Here is a 12,156-nt window from a genome sequence, read left to right as displayed (position 1 = left end):
TGTATCTTTTACCAGACCCGACCCATGTGCAGGGCAGTTCTAATACCTCTTACGTCTTCCCGCTCTCCCTAGCAGTTGTGTGCCGCCCTGTTCGCCGATGGACATTTGGCATAACCTGTCCCGCCCCCTCGGTAACAGCATCCTTCAATCCTTCCGCTACACGGTCCCACTTTCGTTCTGTTAAGTAAGAGGAGGAGCCTGACTCTCAAATCCTCATACTTCACTGTCAATCGAAACTATCACTCCCGCTTGGTCCCCACACAGCATGATCACCATGCCGCCTCTGTTGCGCCCACGAGAGCTCGATGGCACAACAAGGGCCAATCTCGACCGTCTTGGTGTCGCTTACATTGTTGTCGCCGTATTGTACACGCTGATACTGAGTGTCGAGCTTTTCTTCCTCCATCGACGTAGGGAGGCTTTTTGTTTGCAGATACGAAATATCAAGATCGTTTTCGCAGCGGTACTTATGCTGCACATCTATCTCATCCTTGTCCTACTCGTCTATCCGTGGAACGGTCTCTTTCCATGCTCAGCCGAGTTCTGGATTATGTCAGTATTTCTTCCATCTGGCATGGCATTTTTCCAAGGTAAGTTTGAGGTTCGACGCAAGGTCCGATGCATACTAAGTTCTTACAGCATGCAATGCCAAGGTGCTCACGGCCTACGAGAGCCAACGCCGTATGACACGCAACTTTCTGGAGGGTGCGCGCAAGAAGCGGATGTCGTATACCCCACTTGGCCTGCTCGAAGCGTGGCGCGATCTCGATGCGGCGAAGAAAGTATACTTTGGTACTTTGGTCGGACTAGTCCTTTCGGTATGTCATGTTATAGTGTGTCCATGTGTATACCACTGACCGCAGCAGTTCCTGCCCACTATCATGCTGTTCTTCGGCTCTCGCCGCTTTCACGATGCGTACGGTTTCTTCGGAGTTCCTACTAATTACATTGAATGCCGAAGAGGAGGTGAATGGTATGTTATCATGACGCAATTGCACGAGTCTTTCACTGATTGTCAATCAGGATTCCGTCGATCTTTGTGCAGCTGTTCTGGACAATGATGGTTGGTCCGTGGATACTATGGAAGATCCGTAACATCAAGGACGTTCATTCGTGGGCCTGGCAAACGAGACTTGCCATCATTGCTGGGTATGTTTGTTCGCATCGATATCATTCCATCCTGCTTACATTACCTTCAGTCTTCCAGGAACGCCACTTTGGATCGCCTTCACATACTCGAAGATGCACGAGATCCAGCAAATCAACAAGGTCTTTGCACCAGCCGGGTGGTAAGTGAAGTTGCCTTCTCTGACTCGTTTCCTAACTGACACCCCGATGTAGGTTTATACCATCACTAGTCGTCTGCCAACAGGTTCTCATCATCATACCACTGCGAGACGCACTGAGGGCCCAACCGAACAGACGATCATCAATCTCCGACACGGATTCGCTCACCTCCAACCACTCGCAATTATCCGGGAAATCGACTACCATGATCTACACCAAGGAGATCAAAGCCAAATCGTCGATGCAAACACTGGAGTTCACTATTGAGCAAAACATCGAGCCCCTCATCGCCTGGGCTGCTGCGCGCGAGTTCACAGCCGAGAACTGCATCTTCCTCCGTGAAGTGCGCAACTTCAGGAAGAAGTGGGGCAGCCTCAAGGTCGTTACCACTGCTCAACGGCGACAGATGTTCAACGAGGCGTCTCTGCTTTTCTACACGCTTATCAACCCCTTCACCGCCGAGGCACCGATCAACATCGAATACAAGATCTTCAAGACGCTACAGAACATGTTCGCGGAAGTGGAGTTCGACCCGTATATGCCGCGTGCCCAAACACCAGAGGAAGCCAAGTCACCCGTCGCCAGAGACAATGTCGTATGCCCATGGGAGGACACCTTGAGCCGGCCAGCGAGTATCGACTCCAACATTACGTCGTCCTCAACATCGAGCACCAGGTCGATAGTCCCGAGCGAGTTCACAGAGGAAGTCTTTGACCCCGCCTTTGAGAGCATCAAGTACCTCGTCTTCACCAACACCTGGCCGCGCTACGTGGAGCTCGCAGGCAAGCTTCCATCGGCATGATTCAATGCCTGCAACTCATCGAGGCCTGATGGTATCACTGTCTGGCAGAGCCACACATCTCATTTCCTTAACACATTTGTCGATATAAAAAGGGTACACAGTCCTTATGCACCACCACGCAAGGCGTGGCTGCGGTAATCTCAGTCTTTACCATAATCATTCTCAGGATAAGAATGTTGTTATATAGTTTCCTTGGTTCGCTTCTCGATAGAAATACCCTCAATGACATGGCGCATCTTCTTCTTACCTTCCATCTTGGCTACGTCATATCTTTGCACGTGTGGTACTTCACAACGTTCACTCACACCGACACAAACATGCTGTGACCTGAACAACAGGCGCCTAAAACGCCTGACGATCTAGACAGCCGTGGATCGAGAGGCTTGTTTGCCGCTCCACCCCTTCCATTCATGCGATGAGCAGCATACGCTGACATTCCGGAACGACAACGATCCTGCTACCTGACACATAGCACGTCAGGCCGCGTTTGACAGGACCCCTTCTGGACGGCATCTTAGCCCTACACGCCAGTTTCGACGTTGTTTTGACAGCTGAGCGGGGGCGACCAAGCCAACAACGGAAGTCCACCAACTGTAGATCGTAGATCGCTTTCACACGACTCGAACAACCTCACGATGCTGATCGTCATCTCATCGAACAACATCAGCGGACTCGCCGACACCAGCCAAACCCTCGCTGTCATCCCTCCGACTTCACCAGAAAGTCCCATACCCCGCGGGGGAAATAACTGCCGCACAAAGACTGTTCCTGCCTTCGCTAACGCACCTCTGCGACCTACGCCGCAGGCCCCCAGTACTCCTATACGGCACAGCACCTGGGCACCACGCCACCAACAGCGCCTTTCCCTCTCCCTTCCGTTCATCGCCTCTCCTGAGCATAAAGACGGGTCGCATCGTGCTGGGACTCGGCATCTGAGATTATGCATGGGGCGCGTGCGTTGTTCGGATGAAAAGAGATACCGGCGCTGTGGTTTCGCGTCTTGGGGCGTTGGGTGTCGCAGGTTGTGGGTTTGAGATGGCACCGGGGACCGAGGACCGGGATGGTGGGCTGTGGGAGGGGGAAGAGGGAGGATGGAGGTTAGGTTAGTGAAGGGAGACGAGTATAGGCTGATGGAGCTGCGATGGTTGTATGGATGGATGGGTGGTTTCGCGTGTTGTTTGTAGGAGCTGCCCGGGCGTTGCCAGCTTCATCGTGGTAGGAAGCACGTTGAAGCTACGCGCGGTATTGGCATCGGAGAAGCAGCTGCAACGGGGCTCTCAATGTCCGCTGCGGAATCCTGCGCACGCGTTGCCCATGTGGTAGTTCTGATGTGGCACGGTGGTTGGCAGGAAGCGCGATGTTCAACGACTCGGTATACACGCTAGCATGACTCATGGCTCGTTCTGACTGTGTGGTGCCTCAGCGTCCAACTCCATCGCCAGTCACATTTCCCTCATTTTCATCACCAGCCATCGATGTGATCAGAAAGTCATATGTGGTATTGAGAACTACGTCATGTATATTGGGGTATTTGCGACACCTCACCTGTTCACTGCGGAACCGTACCTATGCACAACACATGTCTCTTGATGAGCTTCCCTCTCCCATACGCATTCTCTACGCTGTCTTGCTTTACGATTTCATCATCTAACCCTTCTACCTCCCCTCGCCCTCCTCACAAAACAGCGCAACCACCACTCTCTTTCCTTCTCCCTCCCCCTCGCGACTTCTGGGTCGGCGCCCTAGTCATCGGACGCGGGTACGTTAGCTGAGCCTCCGCGGTGGCCCGATTGCGATTATCTTGAACTGGATGTTGGCTGGGCTGGCTGGGCTGGCTGGGTGCCGCTGACTCTTTCAAGGGGTCTTCTGGACCATGACGGAATAGGCCGCATTGCCAGCAACATCTATGCTTGCAGTTGCTGCACGCCGTCACGCGTGTGTGGTCTTCTTGAGATGCGCCGTCGCCGGCGTTCGGGGTGCCGCAGGTGCAGCAGTACCATCCCATCGCGGGATTGGGGTTGGTGCTTACGGTGACGGTTGTAGTCGCGGGATTGGCTGGAGTGGCACAAGTCGGGCTTGTCAGTATGTACTGAACAATATGGCGTGGCTGTTGTAAGTGGTCAGCTACAAGGTCGTCGCTAGTCTATGGTCAGTTATTCGTGTGGGAGGTAAGAAGCAGTCTAAAGAAGACCATGATTCTTATAGCTTTTCTCGTTGTTGATTGGTATGGTGAGCTTCAAGTCATATAGTTGGATACTTCACATGGCCGCATTTCAGTAATGTCGGATGAGTGATTGGGTACTGGATATCTCAGCAATTAGGCTTCTGAATACTGTCATTTGAATTCATAGTAGAAATATCACTCCTCTCACTTGGCAGAAGCTCTCTCTTCGTACGCATACCATTCATGAACCCGCTCACATCATAACACAGCTCTCCTTCAGCCTTGGCGACTTATCCGTAGCCTTCTGCGCTCTTTCCACTTCCTTCGCTCGTTCTCTCCTCGCTTTTTCCCTATCATGTTGCTTTTGCTCCTCATCAAGCATCCTCTGTTCTCTCTGTTCCCTCTCCCGTTTTATCTCCTGATTAAGGTACTGGTCGAGTCCCTTGCGAGGTTCGGAATAATGACCTGTATTCCATACGGTCGTATCGGAGGTGTCTCTGTTCCCACGACAATTGGTCAGATGATCGGCTGTTCTACCCATGGCTGGTGGTGGGGAGTGAAATCTTCGATGAAGGGGTAGTCAACCCAGGAATGTGATGTAGGTGTTGAGTGTGCCGTTGGCGAATAATGATCGGGCAGTGTGAACACGCAACCTTTGAAACAACGAGTAGATATTGGACTTGGGGAGGCTGTTTGGAGAGCGAGGAGAGCAGGACATGCTCAGCAGAACGGGAAGCCTTTACGGGCACGCAGTCATACCCAGAAGACTCAGAGCCCTTTCGACTCACCACTTCGCCATGCGCACCATCTGAACTACCTGAAGCGGCTGTCGGCTATCTTTGAGAGGAGCAGACTTCATAGATGACCGTATTCCAGCATTCAGGCATCAAGAGGGGTGTTACGAAGGGTATCGCAGCGACGTGAGCCGAAGCACTCCTCACACCTTCGCAGACTTCGCCTTCGTGATATATAAGGAAACGTGACGCATTGGCGATGATGGTGTGATTCATCCATCCTGCGCATTGCGCATGCAGAGGTCCGGGAAACTGGCCAGTGCTACGCTGGGACTCATTCGACTTCTCCAAACGATGAACACGCACCAGCATTCCTAAGACTCAGGCTTGCTCAGACTTTGGTATGACGCCTTGAGAACCAGCTATCACCAACACTGATGACTTCAATGGGTAATGAGTGTATCATTATATGCGCACGAGCCAAAAGCTGGCCGCATATAAGTCGCGGGGTGCCTCACAAGAGCCTCTTCGATCCTACGACCAGCCCTCCGTCTTCTGGAAATTATCTCCCCATCGCGAATTCAACATTCACGTTCTCATAAAACACCGCAAGCTTTCTTCACAGTCATGCATATGTATAATCTTCGCTCACTTGAACTCAAGGGCCTTTCATTCAACCCTCCTAGTTCCACTGTCTCAAGCTCCTTGTCTGCACTCTACCCAACCCTTCTACCATGATCATTTCCTCTTGCTTCTCTATTCCAATATCCGTGCAGATCTCTCACTTGTTATCCTACTTCTTCTTGAAGAACCCCTTCATTCTATCCATACTGCTCTTCGGAGGAGGGGTAGGCTTTGGAGGTTCACCGCAGTTTTTATCGCAGCGTGGGTGCCCGCATTCGTCGCCTGTCAGGAAGGTCTTGACTTTGCACACAAGATCTTTGGGGGACAGTGGGCCAGGAGGCAATGTATGGTTCGAACCACACTGGCAACACTTCCAATGTATTCCCCAGTGCCTCGTGTTTGCTGGGGCTTGCGGGTCGGGTGTACGCGCGGGATGATTTCTTGGGGTTGAAGGCATATAGGTCGGGGTCTGCGGAGCGTTGCATCTCGCGTTGTGCATGTTTATCGGGGCTGACATATTGGGTATACGCGCGGGATGATTTCTTTGGGGCGAAGGCATATGTATCCGAGGCTGCGGAGCTGTGGGTCTCGCGTCGTGCATGTTATGCGGGTACATAGTGAGAGAACTTCGATAATGTCGGTTGTAGAACTGTATAAATGGAGCGCGTATCCGCCAGGGAGAGTTGCAGCAGCCGAGAGCTTGATAGTTCGATGCCGAAGATTGAACGATGTCGATCAACGACGATCAAAGGCTTGAATGGGTGCGTGTGTATATTTGTGGTGATAGTAATGACGCAGGCTGTTGAGCGACACCTTGTAGATTTGGAGATGATGTGGCTGTATGTTGGCAATATGTCCAGGAGAATAGATACCGAAGCAGAGCCTTATATAGCCTCATGACAGCTACACGTTCACATCGCGTCGCTTCACGGACACTTCACCATCAAGAGTCAAGCATCAAGTATGACAACGGTGACTCAAGTTTTTGTGTGACTGCGATGCGATCCTGAAAGTGCACAATAAATGCGCAAACCGGTATCCTCAGAGAAAAATCGCATTGCGGTGTTGAATGCATGCTCTTCCATCGCCGATGTGAAGACGTTTGCAGTTTCGGAGGGTAGTGTTTGCGTATGGTGGGGATGTTGCGGAAGTCGCATTCGCCCTTTCGATATTACATGCACATATCGCTGCGAAGACTTACCCTCAAGTCATGCGTGCAAAGTCTTTTGCATGCCATCTCTCCCCGTTCGTTGCTCCATCTCCCGACTGATCTTAATAGGAAATGCCTCGTACTGCGACCAAGCGTTGAATACGGGTGTTGTCACACTTTGAAAGCAACGCCTCGTAGGGTATCCACTGATAATCGACTGTTTCGGGTTTGCCGACCCAAGAGCTTCGTCCTGCCTTTATCGGCGATCGAGGTATTTCATGGTAGAAGTTCTTGAAGACCAATAACCCGATCCGGCCACTGCCGTGAAAGTCAGGAATACGAATGGAGTCTTCGTCTTCTTCCTCTTGCGATGTGATGTGTTCTAGCGAGACTACGGGTAGTGTCCAGTCGCGCACGAAGATTGGCGCAATGAATTGGAATAGAAGTTGAGTCGGGACCTCACGCACCTGCGTGATGTATTCTCCATCATCTGGGACCTGATCTCCACGAATAGTATAGCTGCGCAGCATAGGGCAAAGCTCGGGAAAGCAAACTCCTTGAGTGAATAGTGCAGTCAGATCCTCTTCGCATCGTACGTCGAGCACAATGCACAGACTTGTCAAATGCGATGCCCTGATGCGAAAGTTACAAACTTTTCGTGTCCTTGGTGCGAGCGTCAAATGTCGAAGGTTTTCGTAGTTCAAAGGAGTGAGGCTCTCAGGGATAATGGCACCATGCGAGAACAGGTTGTCTTCCTTGCTAGAAAAGAGATACATGGACTCTAGCCTTTCCGACAAGCGAGTATTCCTAAGGACGGTTTGAATGATCTGTACATTTTATCAACACATGCGAAAAACCCTCGAGGAAGATGACGGAGGCGAAATGCAGCCAAGGATCCAAAAAGATCATTGGACGATTGAGGAGTAAAACTCACATGCATAGGGTCAAAAATCTCGCTAAAAAACGTGGCTCCATCCTTGAATCTAAGATCAATGCTTGCGAGGACACAGACCAGATGGCGAATCTTGGGGGCCAGGCGAACAATGGCGACCAGTGTTTCCGGGAAAGTCTCTCGAAGCCATGCGCAGCGAGCAGGAAATTCGTCTCTTCGGTCATCTTCGGTGAGATCTAAGAAATACGAATATGGGAAGAATTTTCCCGTGAAGAGATGGTAGGGTGAAAGGGTCAAATATGTGAGCCTGTTCGAGATCTCAGGTAATTCGAGAAGGGCAGCTAGATTTTGCAATGCTCTTTCTTGGCACGTTGTTGGGAGGTCTTCCAGGATCCAAACGAAGGTCTGGAATGCCGCCTCACGTAGACGTCGACAGGTCAACCGAATGTTGTAGATGTCGGGCCTCTCGTTCTGGTTATAGTGGTTAATGTCGAGACATGCGAGATTTTTATGACGCTGGCGAGGTACAAGGTATGCGAAGATGTGCTCATGGATTTCCAATGGCAGGGTTTCGAGGCTCGTCATGACGAGGGAGGGCTACTTCGGTGTTGGCTGCCAGGTTGAGTCGATTAGACTACACAGAACTTTGTGAGTGACAAGGAAGATGGTGGCTCGATGTGAGAGGAGTGTCAGGATCAGCTCCAAGCTGTGGATGTTGCAGTGCCCTAGGTATGGCGTGCAGATGCAATGCTGGAGTGCGGCACAACCCTGCTGGCAGAGTCATCATGCCAAGAAGTGGCATGTAGTTTGGCGACTGAACTCGATCGGATCTCGCAAGAAGCGCTTTCTCAGATGCCCTAGCATCGACGGGAGCTTTAGGTGGATGACGTCGAGCGAAGCCGTGTAGGTCATGGTGAGGTGGTAGTCACGTGGATGATGATGAAACAGGGTTAGACATACGGGGAGGCAGCTGCGCATCAGCTCGGATCAGCAAACATCACGTCGGCCATCCTCACGCGTCGAGACATCTCCAATAGGACGCCCAGCCTCGCTCGAGTCGCCCCTCCCTCGCGCTCCCTCGCACCCCCTCGCGCACTGCCAGAAGCACCGCGGGCATCGCGCGCATCTTTGCGCCTGCCCTCTCTCCGCCGTCTGCACGCCGCGCCGCTGCCGGTCGTGGTTCCCCAGGCCGAAAGCCCGTCCCACCGCCGCCCCACCGCGAGTCGACGAACTGCAGCGCCGTCACCACCATCATGTCCGGCCCAGTCGCAGTTGCCCGCCCAGCGCAACCTCCTCGCCTGCGTCGCGAGTCTCAGCGCCCGGGAGTTGCGCGCACTGCCACGCGCCAGTCCAACATGGAGGACGAGGGCGCGAAGCACGACGAGGCCAGGAAATATGGTATATTCACACTTCGCTACCGCTTTCGGCACACGCGCTAATGTGCTTCGCAGTTTACACGCAGCAAGATATTCTGGCCAGGCACAAGGGCAAGCCGCCGTCCCTCCGTGTATACCTGCACCCCAAGCACTTCCGCTTGAACGACTCCCAGGAGACGCTGTCCTACCAGTCGCCTATGCGCGAGCTGCTGCAGGCCATCCGGGACAAAGAGGTGCCTCACAACATGGTCGAGGAGCTCTACGAGTTCAACACCCCCTGGTACGACGACTGCCTCATCGTTGAGGTTCACGACTACCGCTCGGCCGGCGTCAAGCCCAAGGATGACACCAACAGCGCTGGCGAGGCCGGCACGAGCGCCTTCTCTATTCATAACTACAACAACTTCATCACACCCTCTCCATTCGCGCCCTTTCCAACCAAGCAGGCCGATGCAAAGACCACCCAGGCCAACGCGCAGAGCAAAGACGGAGAGACCAAAGAAGACAAGGAGAACATGCCCGCTCCGGGTCAAAACGGGGCTCTGAACAAGCAGCCAGGCATCGCTAAAGTCGTAACAGTGGTACTGTTCCCAACGCAGCAGTCGCGATTGGCCGACATGCAGCTACTGGCCACCACGCCCGTCCCAGACATGGCTACCCTCAAGAGAATGCAAGCCCAGGGCAGAGCTGGAGGCATGCCGCCGACTCCCATGACGGCAGTACCCTCCACGCCCACCTTTGCGAACGGCCCAAGCCCGAAACGACAAAAAATGGTCCTCGATGATAGCAACGTACACGAGTTCGAGGCCGAGTTCCTGAGGGCCACCTGCCCACCCCTCTATTTGGAGCCCACCAAGAGCTTCGGTGAATCGCTCGCACTTATGGATGCCATCACACACCCGAACAACAAGAATCCCGCGCCTCCACGCAAGACTCGCAAGAGGACCACCGCCGAGCTGGCTGCAGACGAGGCAGAGGCTCAGGGTCTACAGCGCTTTATGTTGGCGGGCGACGAGTACCAGAGCAATATGACAGCCACAGCTGCCGGCAACGACGACAACGCTGTGCGCGCCGCCGCCAACTCCCAGACATTTGCCCGCTTCAAGACTATTGCTAACATCCGTGCCAACCACGAGGAAGCCGACCGGAGGAAGAAGGAAGAAGACGCTCGAATCGCTCAAGCCAAACGCCAAGCGCAGATGGAGGCTGAAATTCAGAGGAAGAGAGAGATCGAGAGCAGACAGCAGGCCGAACTTGCGGAGCGTCAACAGCAACAGGCTCTTCGCCAGCAAGCGCATCAAGCACAATTGCAACAGAATCAGCAACAGAATGAAGCCTTGCGAGCCGCAGCCGCAGCACAGCACCAGATGTCGAACGCGGCAGCCATACAGGCTACTCAGACACCTCAGTCGGCTACGCAATCTCAGTTCTCGCCCACCATACGCCAGCAAACGCCGATGGCGGCCGCTGCAGCATCGCCATCGCTTGGTGGGCAGGCTGCGCATCAGCTCGGTGGCACCCCAATGGTACCTACCGCTTCGAACCAGGCCATCAACAGTCCTGCTCGCCCGCCATCTGCCGTCTCTAATCACCAGAACATGATGCGCTCCGTCAGTCAGCAGCAGAATTTGAGTCGCACAGGCACACCGCACATCGTACAAGGAACGCCTGTAATGAATGCCTCGATGCCGAATCGCAACATGACGCCGACCCCGAGTCGCATGGGCCAGGGCAGCCCATCCATGGCCATGCAAGGGCAAACGCCAATGATGATGCAGACACCTCAGCCAGGTCAGAACATGACGCCTGAACAGGCTCAGCAGTTCCAACAACAGCGTCTGCAGCAGCAACTTCGCATGCAGCAAATGCAGCAAACAGGATCGCCCGGTAACCAGCAGCAACAGTTTCAGCAGCTGGCATTCTCAAAGGCTACGCAGCAAATCCAGACTCAAGGAGTTCCGCAAGGCCAGAATCCGCAGACATACCGCAACCAGCTCGCGCAGCACTATTTCCGCCAGTTGACCCAAAATCAGCAGCAAAGCCAACAGCAGATGGCTATGCAAAATATGTCACCTGGAGCCGGCATGCAGCAGAATGGCATGCCCAATAACCAAGGCAACATGACTTTTGCTAACCTGAATCTCCAGCAGATGCGCGCGCGCTATCAGCAGCACAAGCAGACGGTCATGCAGAATTACGGCCAGAACATTCCTCCCCAGGTCATGCAACAAATCCATCAGATGGAAATGCAAATCAAGCAGCGAGAGCAGCGTGAACAACAGATGCAGATGGCACACATGCAGAACAACATGGGCGGCCAGATGAACGGCATGCAAAACGGCAACACGCCCAACCCCATGCAGATGCAACAGTACCAGCAGATGCTCCAACAACAACGCGCAAACGCCGCAAACAATTCTCGACTCCTACAAATGCGACAACAAGCCATGGCAAGCGGTGGCCAACTGCCTCAGGGCATGATGGGCAACATGAATACCATGAACAGCATGCAAGGCGGCGGCATGCAGGGCATGAACATGGGTAACATGGGCAACATGGGTCAGGGTATGAACATGGCGCAAATGAACCAGATGAATGGAGGCATGGGCGGCATGCAGGGTGGACAGATGAACGGTGGCATGCAGGGTATGCAAGGAATGCAGCCCATGAACCAACAGCAGATGACCCAGATGATGATGATGCGTCAAGCTCAGCAACAAGCCCAAAGAATGGGACAGCAGGGTGGACAGCAAGGCGGGGATATGGGATGGACCGGGTAGTCCCCTTACCCATCTCCTCCCTCCTCTCTTTGAGCTTGTTATTATTATCCTGTCTCCTTTCCGTCTTAGGCTGCATCATCATCATCATCATCACAGACATTTGGGTCGACAAGCTGTGGGACAAAAAGGTGTTTTGGGCGCGGGAAAAGTGTTGATGTTTATTCTTCAAAAGATACCCCCGGTGTTGGGATGGTTACTTATCTTGTTACATTACGATAATCACGGTCGGCATGTTTGGGGTGCATTTGGGGACAACGGATTGGCATAATTGGGTGGGTCTTTTGGACTTGTCGTTTTTATTCATCTGTAAGACTTGTATCAAACATTCCATACATTATTATGACCTT

The 12,156-nt window shown here is 53.1% G+C and overlaps 2 protein-coding genes across 2 annotated transcripts; both read left to right on the top strand.

The window, feature by feature from the left end:
• Window positions 1–274: 274 nt before the first annotated feature.
• Window positions 275–2,089, top strand: J4E86_009498 (uncharacterized protein; the record flags this gene model as incomplete). The annotated part of the gene is made up of 6 exons (XM_051450003.1): window positions 275–590; window positions 640–818; window positions 867–973; window positions 1,024–1,149; window positions 1,200–1,289; window positions 1,342–2,089. The coding sequence occupies 6 exons, from the start codon at window positions 275–277 to the stop codon at window positions 2,087–2,089; spliced, it is 1,566 nt and encodes a 521-aa protein (XP_051298848.1).
• A 6,817-nt stretch (window positions 2,090–8,906) lies between these two features.
• On the top strand, window positions 8,907–11,809 carry J4E86_009497 (uncharacterized protein; the record flags this gene model as incomplete). Its single annotated transcript, XM_051450002.1, has 2 exons — window positions 8,907–9,051; window positions 9,105–11,809. The coding sequence occupies 2 exons, from the start codon at window positions 8,907–8,909 to the stop codon at window positions 11,807–11,809; spliced, it is 2,850 nt and encodes a 949-aa protein (XP_051298847.1).
• Window positions 11,810–12,156: the final 347 nt, after the last annotated feature.

This window comes from Alternaria arbusti, assembly GCF_024043155.1.
Source record: "Alternaria arbusti strain BMP 1465 chromosome Unknown scaffold_17, whole genome shotgun sequence".
Lineage (NCBI taxonomy): Eukaryota > Fungi > Ascomycota > Dothideomycetes > Pleosporales > Pleosporaceae > Alternaria > Alternaria arbusti.
The sequence above is the reverse complement of the archived record's forward strand: the minus strand, read 5'-3'. Positions and strand labels throughout refer to the sequence as shown.